At 40.2% G+C, this 17,046-nt stretch overlaps 1 protein-coding gene across 3 annotated transcripts in view; it reads right to left on the bottom strand.

Annotated features, from left to right (window-relative positions):
* Window positions 1–4,974: 4,974 nt before the first annotated feature.
* The window catches only part of jak1 (Janus kinase 1), a 168,807-nt gene continuing 156,735 nt past the window's right edge, over window positions 4,975–17,046 (bottom strand). For all 3 annotated transcript variants that reach the window (XM_067990391.1, XM_067990390.1, XM_067990388.1), the window contains 5 exons: window positions 10,744–10,868; window positions 9,464–9,636; window positions 8,145–8,262; window positions 7,941–8,051; window positions 4,975–6,604 (listed from right to left, as the gene is read on the bottom strand). In XM_067990391.1, coding sequence (XP_067846492.1) covers window positions 6,503–6,604; window positions 7,941–8,051; window positions 8,145–8,262; window positions 9,464–9,636; window positions 10,744–10,868 — 629 coding nt within the window. In that variant the 3' untranslated portion in view covers window positions 4,975–6,502. The remainder of the gene's footprint in view (window positions 6,605–7,940; window positions 8,052–8,144; window positions 8,263–9,463; window positions 9,637–10,743; window positions 10,869–17,046) is intronic.

Below are 17,046 nucleotides of genomic sequence, written 5' to 3'. Positions count from 1 at the left end.
TTACCCTTGGTTGTGACTTGTGTCCCTATATATGTAAATATATAGCCCACACCAATGTACCTCCCTGATCCTATTTTAATTAGAATTCTGTTCAAATACTAATTAATATTTGTTTTGTTTTACAAAGATATTTAACCTTTTTTCTTTCTGGTCTTCATGCCAGATGTGTGCAACTTTTCCCAAGTCTCAGTACCAAAAAGAACCAGCTGCCAGGTGGGGTGCATGCGAAAAGCCTGGGTATGGCCCTCTCTTTTGCTTTTCCCTCTTTGTTGAAAGGCACTTGGTGCTTTCCCATAGCGATTTGATTGAACAGAAATGCAATGGGTGGGAGTCAGACCTGTGTTTCACCCACTCCTTTCATATTGCAGTGTTCTAGATGCACCACCCAGTTGTTTAAGCTGTAACAGTAAACATTTTAATAATGACCCTGACCAACCTACTATGGTTAACCAAGCCTCAATTATGAACTTCCAATAGTACTTAACTGGCTTTGATCAATGTGATAGGATTCCTGAACAACACTACAAACAGTGGCACAAATTACCAGTGTGACCTACATTTCGCTCAGTTGCATTTGGATTGTAAGACTTTTCTGTATGTATTGAATGGGTATAAATATATTTACATAATACATGGTAGTGGATTACAAACAGGAGGGCAGAGTACAAAATGTTTATTTTATCATTGATTAAACCAGATGTATCCAGAGGCACCATTGCAAGGTAGATTTTGAAGTGGCTTTTGCAGATGGGGAGAGAAATAGCCAGACTGAAGGTATTATGTAGAGAATTCCAGAGTTCAAGGATGGCTGAACTGGAAGAGCAGAAGGTGAGAGCTGGGATGTAGGGCTGGAGGAGTATGGTGAAATAAAACCACGGGAGAGATTAGTTACTGAGAACAAAGATTTTGAAATGAATATACAAGGTGATGGAGCAGAGGGAGATTAACAAAGCCAAGATTCAGAATTGAGAAGAACATTGAGATCAGATTTGCAGATGACTTGGGAGGAAGCTCAAGGCTGGTGTTGCAAAAGTCAAGCTTGGATGCGGTATTGAATGAGTGTTTTGGCAATGGTACGGTGAAATAGGGATGGAGACAAGTGATATTATGGAGGTGGAATTGGGCAATCTTGGTGATAGATAGGATGTCGGGCAACTCTCTACCAGAGTGAGCAACTGAGGGGAATGGGGTTGCGGTGATGGTGTATAATTTCTTGTGGGAGCCAAGCAGAGTAATAACAAAGCTAATAAAATTCTGAATTATATAGCCAAAATAGTAGAAATTAGAGGAAGTTGTGATCAAACTGTATAGTGCTCTGGTCAGACCACCTTTTACAAACTCTGTCCAGTTCTGCTCATTTAAGAAATAGGGGAGAGACCTTTGAGCAGTGGAGATGGTACAAAAAAAAGTCACATGCCTGATCACTAGTGTTAGTTCTGAGTTATGAGCAAAGACTAGACAGACTTCAGTCTTGAAAGGACGTATCTGAGAGGTAACCTTAGAGATATGCAAGATAGTAAATAGTGCTGAAAAGGTAAATCTGGACATATATTTTGTTAAATTGTAAAAGGACATCAAGTGGCTACAAATTCAAACCAGTAGAAGACAAATTTTGGACTGATACCGAGAAATTCTTGTTCAGAGTGATCAAAACTTGCAATGGACTCTTGAATAGAATAGTGAAGGTACAAACTCTGAAATTACTTAAACAATTGGATGCTGCAGTGGACTTTAGGGTTATTATAGATAGATGAACTAAAAAGGGACAAATGACCTTCATCAGATACGACCTTATAATGTCCAGCTGGGCAGTCAGACAACACATTAATAGAAGTTAAACTGGGTGATGGCGTACATTTGAAGACTGACTGATCAGGTCAGAGGCAGCATATGGATGAGAAGGGGTGAAGGATGGAGCCTTGGGGTAACTCTGGGTGCAGATGGTTTAAGAAGGGGTAGGGAAATATATGAGCCTAGTTGGGTGTCTTATGAAAATAGGTGAGTCTTGGATGGGAAGGTAGATAAGAGAGAAGCAACAGAGTATTTTTGGGTTGAGGCTTAGGATTTTGGGGAGATGGTCTCAATTTTGAAGATGAATTCCATAAACTTCCCTATGGGTGAGAAGGAAAAGCCATATGGTGGAGAAAAGGAATTTGAGGTTATGCCTCAATCAAAAATGCCTCTGACACTGTGTTTTCCTAGCAATGCTTGCTACCAAATAATATTTTGTGATTTATAATATAGTTGGGAAGTTGAATTTAGGTAAGAATGTACAGGACTGGAAAAGACCACTGTAGTCCCTCTGTAAAATCCCAAAAAAATCAGAAGTAATATATATATTCGCATGCATTGTTTAATTCCTCCTTTGGCCAAAAAAATTTTTCCAGCTCCATCTCAGATTTCCTGATATTATCCTTCATTGTCTCAATTGGCAGTCTGTTCCACCTATCCACCATCTTCTCTCTTCTATGCTTGAGTCAGTGCACCATAGTTAGTTTGTGCTTATGTAAAATAATTTAAGATTTCAGTTTATCTATTTCCTTCGGAATCTTAAATTTTTTATCAGGTCTCCCCGAGCCTTCTAATCTCAAGTCTTCACAAAAGAGGGGGACGATGCAGACGTTTGGATGGGATAAACATAGTGGGGGAGGAAGTATTAAGGGGATTAGCATCGTTGAAAGTAAATAAATCACCAGGCCCTGATTAAATGTATCCCAGGCTGTTAAGAGAAGCAAGGGAGGAAATAGCGAGGCTCTGACCATCATTTTCCAATCCTCTTGGCTATGGTGCTGGAGGACTGCTAACGTTGTACTGTTGTTTAAAAAGGGAGAGACCGAGTAATTACACGCCAGTCAGCCTAACCTCGGTGGTGAGCAAATTATTGGAAACAAATCTGAGGGATAGTATTAATCGTCTTTTAGAAAGGCAGGGATTAATCAAAGACAGTCAGCATAGATTTGTTACGGGAAGGTCACGTCTGACTAACTTGATTGAATTTTTTGAGGAGGTAACAAGGTCGGTCGATGAGGGTAACGCGTTTGATGTAGTGTACATGGATTTTAGCAAGGCTTTTGATAAGGTCCCATGTGGTAGACTGGTCAGGAAAGTAAAAGCCCATGGGATCCAAGGAAAAGTGGCAAGTTGGATCCAAAATTGGCTGTGACAGGAAGAAAAGGGTAATGGTCGACAAGTCTTTTTTGGCTGGCACAGACACAATGAGCCAAATGGTCGCCTCCTGTGCCGTTAATTTCTATGGTCCTAAGTATAAACATTCCTGGCTGCCTTCGTCTTGTGGCTTGGGTGCCTCATCTCTGGTACTATCTTTAAATAAAATTAGCTGATTCTGAGCTGTTGCTCACAGGTAGCCTGCAGAATGGCTGTGATGTTTTGTGCCTAACCTGGACACTGTGTTCAGATGTGGTCTTAATAAGACCTGAGGTCAATTATGTTATTAGGTTAGTGAGGGAAGTTTGTTAGACGGCTGTAAATTTCTGGCTTGATAATCTGCCGACGACTTTCACCAACAGAAATTAAACTGAACTTGAACTCTGCATGAAATTACTTTTTGATATATATATTTGATGTGATATCTCAAAACTTTAGATATATGGTTTGTTGTAATACCCAATGGAGACAGTTAAATATCTGATTTTCATACTTTGTGGACTGTCTAAAGCCAGCATCTTTATTGCTGATGTAGTGATAAAATTAAGATTCTTGCATATTTATTGTGGATTTTTTTCTGGGTAATTTATGGGCTGAACTGATATCTTGTAGCTAAGATGCCTATTGTATTGGCTCCCATGTTTGATAACTGACTCTTAACAATAAAATGTTTAACTTTCTTGCTTCACTAGCTTAAAAAAACATTTGTGATTTACTGTCATAGTCTCAAAACGTGTTGGATAAAGGATGACTGAGTTTAGGATTGAAGAGAAAGAAAGGCTGGCTTAAACCAGGTGTGATTATTGAGGTCATAGGGGGCCCCAGCAGTGCTCAAGTGTTTTGCATTTCAATGAATCTCAGACCTGGAAAGCAGAAATTTTAGGAAATCATTACATCATTGAACTAACTCACCCAGCTGCGCTATACATGACCCTTGAGGGCTGCAGCTCCATTTGCAGAGGTGGCTTTAGGGTCATGCAACCAGTGCTATTGCATGGGGCAGAGAGCTGGTCAGGGGACCCAAGTGGATCCAGTTCCCGTTACTGGCTGCCGCGGCAGCATTGGTCAGTCCAGAAAGGCTGAGCGCTCAGCCTAACGTACTCAGTTTTTGCACAGCTGATCTGTATGGATTATTGGCTGAAGTCATGCAATTGCAGTCAGGGGCCTTTAGCGCATCCAGTCCCTAAACTGAACCTTTGCACGAGGCCTCTGCAAGGCAAATCATATCCTACTCTAAGGGTCTTTCCTGGTAAATAACGCCACGACTGTTAATTCTTTGAATGAATAGGTGCCCCTTTAACCAATACAAAACAGGCGCAACAACCACTAGTATTATATCTCAAGAATATCAATTAGCCCAACTCGTCAATACTCATATTGTGACAATCCCAGGGGCTGGATGGATGGGTATTAGTTTTACAACTGGTTGCACAAGTGTAAACATTACTGTTGCCCTTGTCCAAAAAAAATGTTCTAAGTGCTGCTTTAGGATAAAAATGAGTCAGCACACTGGGTCAGGTAGAGGAGAAAAACAACTGTAATAGGTGATGTTTGCATGTGTGTGTATATATGATAGTGAGTAGGGACAGAATCATTCTCTCATATAATACCTACCACCCATGATTAATACACTTGGGCAAAGTACTGACCAGCAGCTGACACAAATGGAACTGCACTTTTAGGAAGAGAGGAGGGAACAAGATTGGGAGCAAAAAAGCAAAGATCTGTTTCATACTAAGTAAGATGCTTTTTTAAAATTGTTGTTATTCATGTGTTGAAGGATACCATTAAAACTGTCTTGAAATAAGAGACATTTGTAACTAGAAACACCAGTGTTTAATTAGCTAGCATTGTTATATTACAAAAAAATATAAAACACATGTAGATAGTACAGAATGAGCAGGACAAATTAATGCACAAAACTTCAGCATTTCGATAGCAAATAATCTCTCAATTCTTTTAGATTTCAGGCAACCTGCCTAATCAAGGGAAAAAAAGTTGGTGGACAGGCAAATAAATTTATTCTGCAGTTTTTAATGTTTAACGGTATACTTAGGCAGAGTATTTATGGTAAATAAAAAATTCCATTGTCAATGTGTGAAAGTTAGCAAAACATTGCCTTTTGAAGTTGTACTGGAGGTATAATTTCCTCTTTAACAGATCTTTAACAATAAATATGTTAATGACTGCAAAAGGAATTTTACATCATACCCCTGATTTAATACTGAATCATACAGACCAAGAAATTCCCAGGTTCTATCTATGGTCTGTACTGAGCTGGCTGTTTTCAGTGGCATTTGCTACAACTCTTCCTGGGTTAGGAAGACAAAAATTATAATTTTTTAAAAATCTGCCAGGGTTCCTGCACATGATTGCTATTCCAGTGACCATCTTCTGTCTGTGTTTGGGCATTGAATGAAGGCAGAATTGTGTTTGTCCACTCTCTGTTACCGTTCAAGTTTAAAAACATGAAAAATGGCCACTTGCATAAGGTGCCAAATAGCTGGTGGCAGTAGTGAAATTGACCCTACCCTGAGTTAGCATCTTCAGGAGAGATGGGGAGAAAATTAGAAAGAAATTTTCTATGTGCTATGTAACAGAGCCTATTGCCACAGTGTCTCTATTTTCTTGTATGTTACCAGCTATTTGGCACCTTATGCAAGTGGCCATTTTTCATGTTGGCAATATTCAGCCATTTCAGTACCTGAAATGAGGAATACTGCCAGCAGCCAGACAAAGTGCAGCATAACAGCCCAACTGGTGTGCTGGCTGAATGCTATTTCCTACTCTGCCCCAAAAGTAACCCAGAATATATGATTCCCTTAATTGCAGGAAATCCATGTACTACTCTTGTGTGTGGACCAGCTGAGACTTAAGTTTGTGCAGGCCTAGTTCCTCCCTGTCTATTGAAAACTGCAGATCTGTATTTCCAGGTCGACTAATGTCATCAGCAACATCCACACTGTTTGAGAAAATTACCCACTCTCCATTTTTTTACCTTTTTATATTACCAAAACAAATACCCACAGGTATATACAAAGAACAGTTCTAATTGTTTTACATAACTGACTATTTGTTGCAACAGAAACATAGATGCTTGCACTATCAATTCTTGTGAGGGTATGGGTGTATTGCTACATAATGGAACAGTGGCTTTTATAAGTTTCCATTTAAAAATAGAACATATGGTGAGATAGCAGTACATTATAATCATTATGTATAAATAGACAAGTTTATCATTGAGTATTAATCCTGGCTGTGAGACATTTACAGGTTTTTCTTGCATTACTCAGGTTGCAAGAACCAACAATCTCCTGCATCCTACTACTTTTTTAATTCACATGCTCCGTAGCAGAGACTCAAATACATTCACGAGGTTTTCAAAAGTGGTTCTATTGCTTGGACTGTGTTCCCAGCACTTTTTCATGTGATAGTAAACCTGAGAACAGAACATAATGAAGATTAAAAATTGTTCGTTAGTGGGAGCTGACTGTCAAATTCCCCTTGGCTCAGTGGTAGCACACTCACTGCGGAGTCAATCCAGGGTTTGAGCACATAATCTCGGCTGCTACGTCAGTGCAGTACTGAGGGAGTGCTGCACTGTCAGAGATGCTATCTTTCAGCTGAGGCATTTACTTCATTGCTGTTTGTGTGACCTTGCTAAGCGCCAATTGGCTGTTGTTTGCCTACTTTACAACAGTGACTACACTTCAAAAGTACTTCATTGGCTGTGAAGTGCTTTGGGATGTCCTGAAGTTGTGAAAGATGCTATATAAATGCAGGTTCTTTTTAAGTGTGGACAGGATCTGTAAGGGACAGCACATTATACTATCTTAATAGATTAGCTGCACCAATATACCATTTTGTCATTTCCCTCAATCTTTTCTCTTGCTGGAAGCATATCTAGTTGTATCAAACTGATTTATACTGTCTACTTCAATGGCCAGAATTGGTAACTTATTCTTATTCAATTACTCATTATTTTTAAATTGTTCAATTTCCATTTATAAATCCTACTGTTCTAATTTTTTGCTTGTCTTGTGGTATATGAACCCTTTCCCACAGGGCTGAGTCTCCCTCCTATCTTCGTCTTAATCTTCTACTGTGAATGCCTTTTGGTTCATGAATATGTCTAAAATGATTCTTATTTTTTGTTAAATGGAATATAGTATGACATTGAGAGATTCAGCTAATTGATAGTTCATTTGAAATTCTAAGTATGTTACCTGCTTGAATCATACAGTTTATGAACATTAACTGCATATCCTTTTGGCATTAGGTAGCATAACTGGTTGGAGTCAGAGATAAGGACAGATGTCTCCTGAATTGCTCTTCCTCTACTGTCAAAGCAGTTAGTTTTTCAATCTGCTCAAATATGATCTTTCCGCAATTGTTTTGAATATGCTCAAAGGAACTACATTGCGGACAACTGAGCCTTTTGTCCTGGGTCCCTTGCTGGGGTACAGTTCCATAGGCATTGGCTGCCCACTGGTAACTTACCCAAGGCCCTTCCTCAATGAATGTCAGCAGCTTATGTGCCCTCACTTGATAGACTGACCTTCCAATAGGGGGGTCACTAGATAATGATCAGGAGCAGCATCCCCTCTTTCCTTAACCCCTCCCCAATGAGAGCGATGTGTGATAATGTCCAAGTTTTTTTTCATTGAAATGATACCTTAATAAGTTGTAACAGTTTTGAGCTAAAAATCCTGTAACTGTTCAGATTGGCATATTATGTGCCAGTAATAAAATATACATCTGTTTAGTATTTGTACCTCGTCAGGGCAATTCACTGGGCAGGGCAAACGTTTGCCTTCTTCAAGTACTCGCACAAGCCTTGTGACAGTCATCTGACCTTGAGTTGGACCAATCAATTTCAGGAACATCTGTGAGAATGAAAACAATGTGCAATGTTAGATACTGTAAGGACACAAGGGAAGATCATAAGTGGAAATGCTGGAGGAGACACAATCACTTACATTCATTGGACTGTGTTCAGACTCACAGTATGTTAGCAATTCATACAGAGTAACACCAAAGGACCACACATCTGAAGCAATGTAGAACTTGCAATGAATCAAGCATTCTGGTGCATACCTGCAAAAACAAATCCAAGAATTGTGTTGTCAGTCACCTGGCAGGGAGAGAGCCTTTTACTCACCAGAAGAGTGTTTTTCAATTTTGTTTCAAAAGATATATAGAGATTTAAAAAAAACCTTTTTGCTCTTCAAGGTAAAGAATGACCATGCTAGAGAAAGGAACACTTGCACTCGAGCTGCTGTCTGATACATGTTCTGTCCAACTGATGCCTCCTTTCCCAGTGGAGATGATAGTATTGTAAATACAGTATCTGCCACTTGCTTGATACAGATATTGATTGCCTGATGTGATATATGCTTCTGGTGTGGCTAGGCAGGTTCCAGTACAGTGTTATTTAAATGCCGGCAACAACCAAGAATACTTAAAAGTACTGGCAACAAAAAAAAACAATGCGAAAAGGCCAACGTTTCCAACACAAGCAACTAAGGCCTGGGACAAAATGCAGCATTGTTTACTGAAAACAAAGAAATGTGATGATAAAACAACCACATACCTTTTAAGAAGCCTATTTGAAGAGTCCAGGCCCAGGATTACTGGTGCGCCCATGTCAAGTGGGCAAGCAGCGCGTCTTAGAAACTTAGAAAAAACACAGAAAATTTACGGCACAGAAGGAGACCATTCGGCCCCTCGTGTCTGTGCCAGTCGAAAAAGAGCTACCCAGCCTAATCCCACTTTCCAGCACTTGGTCCCTAGCCTTATAGGTTATGGCACTTCAAGTACATATCCAAGTACTTTTTAAATGTGATGAGGGTTTCTGCCTTTACCACCCTTTCAGGTAGTGAGTTCCAGACCCCTACCACCCTCTGGGTAAAAAACATTTTCCTCACTCCCCTCCAATCCTTCTACCAATTACTTTAAATCTATGCTCCCTGGTTATTGACACCGCTGCTAAGGGAAATAGGTCCTTCCTGTCCACTCTATCTAGGCCCCTCATAATTTTATACACTTCAATTAAATCATCCCTCAGTCTCCTCTGTTCCAAAGAAAATAACCCCAGCCTATCCACCCTTTTCTCATAGCTAAAATTCTCCAGTCCTGGCAACATCCTCGTAAATCTTTTCTGTTCCCCCTAGTGCACATCTTTCCTGTAATATGGTGACAAGAACTGTATGCAGTACTCAAGCTATTGCCATCTCGGGCATCCCAAGTCTACATCCCTCACTTGATGAGCAAAAAAACATCTGGCTGCAACTCTCACCAAAACACAGGACTGTCCAAATCATCTTGCACTCTGTAATACTCCTTGTTCGTCTGGATGGCTTTCGTTAGTCCAAAGTCTCCAATTTTTACCCGGTTTTCATTTTCAACAAGAACATTTCTTGCAGCTAAATCTCGATGAACATACTGCAGCGATCCTAGGTACTCCATTCCCTAAAACAATAGTTAGATTTTAACACAATAATGAGAATTTCAATGTTCAAGTAAATACAGCCTAATTCATGTACATATTTTTTTTTTAAGAACCTTGTATGTTCTTGTCTTAGCTGGATTCCTCACCTAAATGGCCAAATACAGCTAAGTTGGCAGCCAAATGACATTTTGGCAGACCTCACCAATGCTACTTTCAATTGGTCACACTTTAAGGGATGCGGGTGGATCTTCCTAATTTTTTTTATCCCCTCCATCGACTGAATTGCATGGCCTCTGGCTCATATCTCCCTGTAACAGTTTTTAAAAAATCTATACTTATGAAAATCTTGACTGATGCTTTTCTTATTTCATTACCTAAAAGAAGGCCTGCCAGATTGATTCTATGTCTCTGCTTTTTTGCTGAGTGATATGCCTTGTGCATCCTGGAGTGGAACGACTGAAAACAACAGAGATTGTGACTGCGGACTGGTGACAATCTGTAACTGTCAATGAAAAGGCAGCACAAAGAGGATATCTGCACCAAATAGAAACAATGGATACTTTAAAGCAATTTTCCAATGTGATTCTTGGTCAACAACATTATTTATTAAACATCCTCAATGTGTCAGCTCTCTCCTCCAAGGTGATTCAGTAGATAATTCCACTGCATAGTGTGGCACTCAGCTGGAGGGGCACGAGGAAGGTGCCAGTTTTGATCCCTGGTATGTACTGAATTAGCTGATCTTAGCCGGAGCATTGATGGAACAAGATTTGTGCTTATCTTTGTAGAGGGGGAAACAGAAAAATCAGCCTGGGTTTGTATTCCCGATTGCTCTCCAATAGTACCTGTTGGAGAGTGTAATTGTGTGGTTAGTGGATAAGGAAAGGATTGGGACAACTGTCATTTTTTTGTTCCAACTGTGGGGTCATAAGTACTTGAAAAAAATTGTGAATTTTAAAAGCAATTATAGCAGGCATTAGAAAATAGAAAGAATATGAAATACTAATTTTCTCTGGTCAAAATCAATAGAAATTACTAATAGTACAGTCAACATAATCTGTGTTTTTATATGAAGCTGAAATTGTTATTGTTACTGATGTACAACTTATGACATGAAGCTCACCTACCTTACAAATTTGCAGTGCGTATTGAATTTGGCTTTTTAAAGTCACTTTCTGTTTATAACGAGGAAGATATTCTTTAAGGCTTCCAGCAGGAAGATATTCCATGATCAGTTTCATCCCCCGTCCTCCTGGAAACAGACCAAATAGAGGAAAATTTAGTTAAAAATTGTATAAAAATATATAAGAAAACACGAATGAGAAAAGGCAATTTGGTCCATTAAACCTGTATCCTCCACAGATCATGTGCAATCCCTTCCATCAACGATTCAACCCATTTCACCTCCTGTTGAAAACTTCTGCTAAATTCCTCCCTATTCCACCAAAGTAAATCAAGGAAAGATTTTACAACCAACATTATACATTCTTGTGGTCTTCCTTGGCATATTTCCACAGTTCCAGCTTAAAAGGTAATCAAATGAAATGTAAGGATATTAAGCGAATCTTGTAACACTAGGGTTAGGGTTTCTTTTCAAAATTACTTCCTCTCCTTAAGGTGCTAAATCTCTTATGGGAGTGTACAATTCCATGGCATCTAATACCTTGATGAAGTGGCCATTATTCATGTTTGAGCTTTAACAGTAAGTGTCAGCTGGCTATTTGGCTGTGAGAATATTAATTACAGCTGAGCCAAATACGGTCCTCATCACGCAGCCACAGAAGCATACTTTCTAACTGGTGACTGTGGGAGTTGGGAGCAGGCATCCCTGCCAATTTTTCCTTTGTCACATGGGGCACTGGGGCTAACTATACTATAGTTAGCACCTCCCCCTGCTGGCACCAGCTAAATCCCCACAAACCAGGCATAAAATGAGAAACCTTCCTGCTGCATATGGCCTCCAGACAATGACTATCCGGAGAGTTCAAGGTTGTAAGTTAATTGAGACAGTATTAACTGCTTTTGTTGGGATCCATAACTCCGGCAAAACAAATTTCTTCTAATTTCTAGTCTTGTTTGAGGCTTGCTAGTTTTTTGATCATTCTGAATTAAACAGCTGGTTACAAACAGAAACACAATTACGGACACTGTTTCATTAGGAAACAATCACACAGTACTTTTTAATTGCCAGCAGGTTTTGGGCGGGTGGGAGGAGGGCACTCGCAATCCTAAGTTTGAGATCTGGCGTATTTTAACTCATGAACCTCATCTGCATGCTGCCAGTCACCTGAAATGGGCAGAAAGCAGCAGCTGGCTAGCAGGCAGGAGCAGAAGTTTGGGCAACGGGCACAAAGATAAGTTGCGGGGAGCAGGTTTCAGGAGGGACTCCCGGGAGGGTAGAAGGGAGAATCCAGGGCGGGAAGGCCGTGACTTTCCTTGGTGGGGCCTGGAGCAGCACACCTGCTCTCCATGGCCCTACAAAGGAAAGTTTTTAACTAGCCTTGGAGGGCCACTTCATCCTCCTTACAGCTGCCAACCTGGTTTTACCTGGCTGTAAAGTCGCGCAACTTCCCCGCTCAGGCCTGCGTTAAAACACGATCGGGGTCCCATTGACATCGAGATTCCCCAATTTGCAACAATTCACGCGCCACCCACCTGAGTCCAGCAGGGCCTCATCCGCCACCAAACCAACAGCGTTAAAATCTGAAATTGGCGGAAACGGAGCAGGAAATGAAGCCACTTCATTTGTAATATTGGGAATAGGGACAAATTGACATCATTTTCTTAATGCTATTAACTATCATGCACGGCAGGCTCTGCTGCTTATTTTGCTGAATTGTAAAATACGGACCTTTGACGAATGAGTGAACCTTGTCACCCTCATTGTGAGACAAGACAGCTTTGTCAGCTACAAGACAGGCAGACAGAGGAGGGGTGGGATCGATTTGGGACCAAAAAGGAGATCTATGCATGGAGGCAGAGGGTATGGCTGAGGTACTACATGAGTACTTTGCATTTTTACCAAAGAAGAAGACAGTAAAAGAGGTGGTAATTGAGATACTGGATGGGCGAAAAATTGATAGAGAGGAGATCCTAGAAAGGCTGGCTGTACTTAACGTAGTTAAGTCCCCCGGTCTGGATGGGATGCATCCTAAGTTGCTGAGGGAAGTAAGGGTGAAAATTGCAGAGGTGCTAGCCATAATCTTCCAATCCTCCTTAGACATGGGGATATTGCAAATGTTACACACTTGTTCAAAAGAAGGTGTAAGGATAAACCCGGCAACTACAGGCCAGTCAATTTAACCTTGGTGGTGGGGAAGCTTTTAGAAATGATAATCTGGGACAAAATTAATAGTCACTTGGATGAGTGTCAATTAATAAAAGGAAGGCCAGCACTGATTTGTTAAAAGCAAATCGTGTTTAACTAACTTGATTGAGTTTTTTGATGCGGTAAGAGAGGGTTGATGAGGGCAATGTGGTTGATGTGTATATGGACTTTCAAATGGCATTTGATAAAGTGCCACATAATAGCCTTGTCAGCAAAATTGAAGCCCATGGACTAAAAGGGGTAGTGGCAGCATGGATACGAAATTGGCTAAGTGACAGAAAACAAAGAGTAATAGTGAACGGTTGTTTTCTGGACTGGAGGAAGGTATACAGTGGTGTTCCCCAGGGGTCGGTACTAGGACCACTGCTTTTTTTGATATATATTAATGAATTGGACTTGGGTGTACAGGGCACAATTTCAAAACTTGCAGATGACACAAAACTTGGAAGTGTAGTAAACAGTGAGGTGGATAGTAATAGACTTCAAGAGGACATAGACAGGCTGCTGGAATGGACAGACACATGGCAGATGAAATTTAACACACAGAGATGCAAAGTGATACATTTTGGCAGGAAGAATGAGGAGAGGCAATATAAGCTGAAGGGTACAATTCTAAAAGGGGGTGCAGGAACAGAGAGGTCGGGGGGTATATGTGCACAAATCTTTGACGGCGGCAAGACAGGTTGAGAAAGCGGTTAAAAAAGCATATGTGATCCTGGGCTTTATAAATAGAGGCATAGAGTAAAAAAGCAAAGAAATTATATTGAACCTTTATAAAACACTGCTTCGGCCACAGCTGGTGTATTGTGTCCAATTCTGGGCACTGCACTTCTGTTACATGGATAGACTGGAGAAGCTGGGGTTGTTCTTAGAGCAGAGAAGGATGAGAGGAGATTTGATAGAAGTGTTCAAAATCATGAAGTTATTTACATAAAGTAAATAAAGAAAAACTGATCCCATTGGTGGAAGGGTTGAGAACCAGAGGACACAGATTTAAGGTGATTGGCCAAAGAACCAAAGGCGATATGAGGAAAAACTTTTTTACGCAGAGAGTAGTTATGATCTGGAATGCGCTGCCTGAAAGGTGGTGGAAGCAGATTCAATCATGGCTTTTAAAAAGGAATTGGATAAATACTTGAAGGAAAAGAGTTGCAGGGCTACGGGGAAAGAGCAGGGGAATAGGACTAACTCGATTGCTCTTACAACAAGCCAGCACATAGTCTTGATGGGCCAAATGGCCTCCTTTTGTGCTGCAACCATTCTATCATTCTATGTGATGGAAAGAGGAACAATGATCCAAAAATAGCAATAAGAACAGGACAATGGTGAGTCAGCTCAATGAGTAAACAAGCTGACTATCTTGAGTTCTGTGAAAAACAACCCTTGTAAATCCATAAGGGTCTTGTGAATAACAACTCCATATATGGAGAGAGGATCCTGCCAGGGGGGCCATAAAAACCCACCATCTCGTGAGTTCAATGCAGAGGATCTAGAGAAGCCTTCCGAGCTGTCAGGAAACTTGAAACGACCACGCTGCCAACTTAATTATGAACTCTGCCCAGAGATCAAACAGAGTAATATTGTTTTAATCTCTATTATTACTGTCTTTTAATGTTGGGTACTTTTACATGTTTGATTTGACTATTAATAAATGAGACATTGATTACCATTTGGCATCACGTCTGAATCTTTTACAAATTGACAACCGAGGCAGGACGTGACCAATCAATGTTTCTTGTTGACATAAAATCAAACATCTAAAATAAATGTTTAGAAGTTGACAGACTCCATTTGTTCACAAAATACACAAATTGTTCAAATTCTGGAAGTGAGGTTTAGTATAAGTGATCATGGTAAGTGTCCACAAAATGTTAGAAAAAAAACTGAAAAAGAAACTAAAGAGGTGCAAGGAACCTTTAGAATTGATCTCCAAAATTGTAGAGAAGGATGAGGCTTATGAGGCGGCCGTAGAACGGGTCGAGGTTCAAGTTCGAAATAAAAAGGATGAAGCTGAGAGTTCGCAACTTGTGTGCACTTAAGAGTGAAGAACATATTAAACAATTAAAAGAATAAAATAGGAAACAGTCAGATGAAAAAGAAATTGAAAGAACATCTGAAATATTTCAATGTTGGAAAGTTCACAATTGGTGGCTAAAACTGCGACCACACGGACTACAGTCAGAAAATATTACAAGAGGGAGATAGACTTGAGAAATATTCAGAAGTATGCACGAGTGTAATGCCATTTCTCACTTGTAGTCGAAGTTAACAGAAAAAAGAGGTTATAAAGATAAACAGCGGAAAGCAGTGTGGTTGATGGGCGCTGCAATAAGTTGTACTCAGTTGAGGGAGAGTAATGAGAAACGAGAAATAGAGAAGTCAAAAGTTTTAAGGAGTTGCCCTGAAAGAGGCGAGAGATCAATGGAAGAGAAAAAAGAGAAAATATTCCTGTGTGATAGGGGAATCTAGAGTCTGGAATGTGATGTAGCATATTACCAGTCAGAAGTACTTGAGCAAAGAAGATATAGAAGAGAAATTGAGGACATACATCAGGATACCAAGATCAGGTGTTCTTGGTTAAAGCAACAGAATAATGATTTGCCGGCCACTGTAAGGATGCCGGATGCAATGATCCAAGAGGATAAAAAAGGAAGACACAGTGAATGACAGTAACAGATACGACGACTCGAAGAACAGTTGAGAGTTAAGGGAAATAGTAAATGTACAATGACCCAAGTGGATGGTGATGGAGACGAGGGAGACGAGATAGACGGGGAAGGGTTGGCAGAGGAGGCTACGAACTATCGCTCCCCAGACAACACAATGACACAAAGAGCTGATGATGAAAATAAAGTAGGTTGTGAAGGCTTAGATGAGGAAGTAGAAAAGAAAGTTGCAGAAGTCAAAGATGCATTTAAGCAAACCCAAAGTGTGTTACAGGATCTGAAACCAGAAGGGGGTGTGTCAGTCGTAGAGGAACTGTCGACTGGGCCTCCAGTACCCACCTTCTCATCCATACTCTATGTCACTATACCCCTTCCTTCCACGAATGGAGAAAAAGGAGAAAACTTTTAAACAGGAGAGCCAATACAAGCCAGATAAAAGGTCTTTTCCCACGAGATTTTAAATCGGTACAAAATTGAGTTAAGTAGGAAACATCAGAGATTGAAAATTCAGATGAGAGATAAAGGATAGATGATTTAAAACAGGAGGAAAAGGTGAAAACGGAAGATTTAGTCTCTCCTACTGTTACAAACTACTGAATTTTTCGTGTACTGTCTTTTTAGGCGTGTTGCACTCGGCAGCATGCTGGCTGCAGCTGGCTCCATTTCCTCTTTTTTCACAAAACTGAACCAGCATTCACCCTTTGTAGTCCTGGTCATTTAATATAAGCATTTCAATCATTGTGTTTTCTCTTAGCACAAGCTGCCTTACATTTGTTGTTTGTTTGCTCTGTGTGTGTGTGTTGTTTTTAAGATAGTGAGTCCTTCTGTTTTTGGGTTTGAACTCGAGTGATTGAAGCTAGCTACAAATTATGAAAGTGGTTTTCTGTGGATGGCCATTACAGACAGTTAGTAATGCAAATTATGTGAATAAGTCCCTAGGTGCACAATTTGGGATTATCATGTAATATTTGAGTTCATAACCCATTAAGGGAATCAATATTTTTAAGGTGTATGAAAGTGTGAATATGGTTGTTGAGTATGTTCATTTCAGTTTAAGATTGTGCCCCCAGAATATGAGAGATCCGAGGGAAACTTTTGTGCTTTACAATTTAAATTGAAGACACATGGTATGGATTTAAAATCACTTTTTAAACTTTGGTTACTGCGAGTTGGAGAACTGCTATTGTGCTGACTAACTTCTCCCCCCACCGCCATAGATTTTCACAAGCAAGAAGTAATTAACATTGGCCCTAACTTCTGCCTGCCAAATTGCATTGACATGCTGTGTTAGGTTTTTAAATGAAAAGAAACCTTTTTTTGCAAACCCACATGGGAAAGACCGTGTTTGATTGTACAGAAAACAAATTCCTTAGTTTAAGTAGTGCAATTAGACAATGGCAAGTTGGGCACAGATAAATGTCTCCACAGTGAAGGCA

The sequence above is a fragment of the Heptranchias perlo genome, chromosome 9 (assembly GCF_035084215.1).
Source record: "Heptranchias perlo isolate sHepPer1 chromosome 9, sHepPer1.hap1, whole genome shotgun sequence".
Classification (NCBI taxonomy): Eukaryota; Metazoa; Chordata; class Chondrichthyes; order Hexanchiformes; family Hexanchidae; genus Heptranchias; species Heptranchias perlo.
Note: the sequence above shows the minus strand (reverse complement) of the source record. Positions and strands in the feature narration are given on the sequence as shown.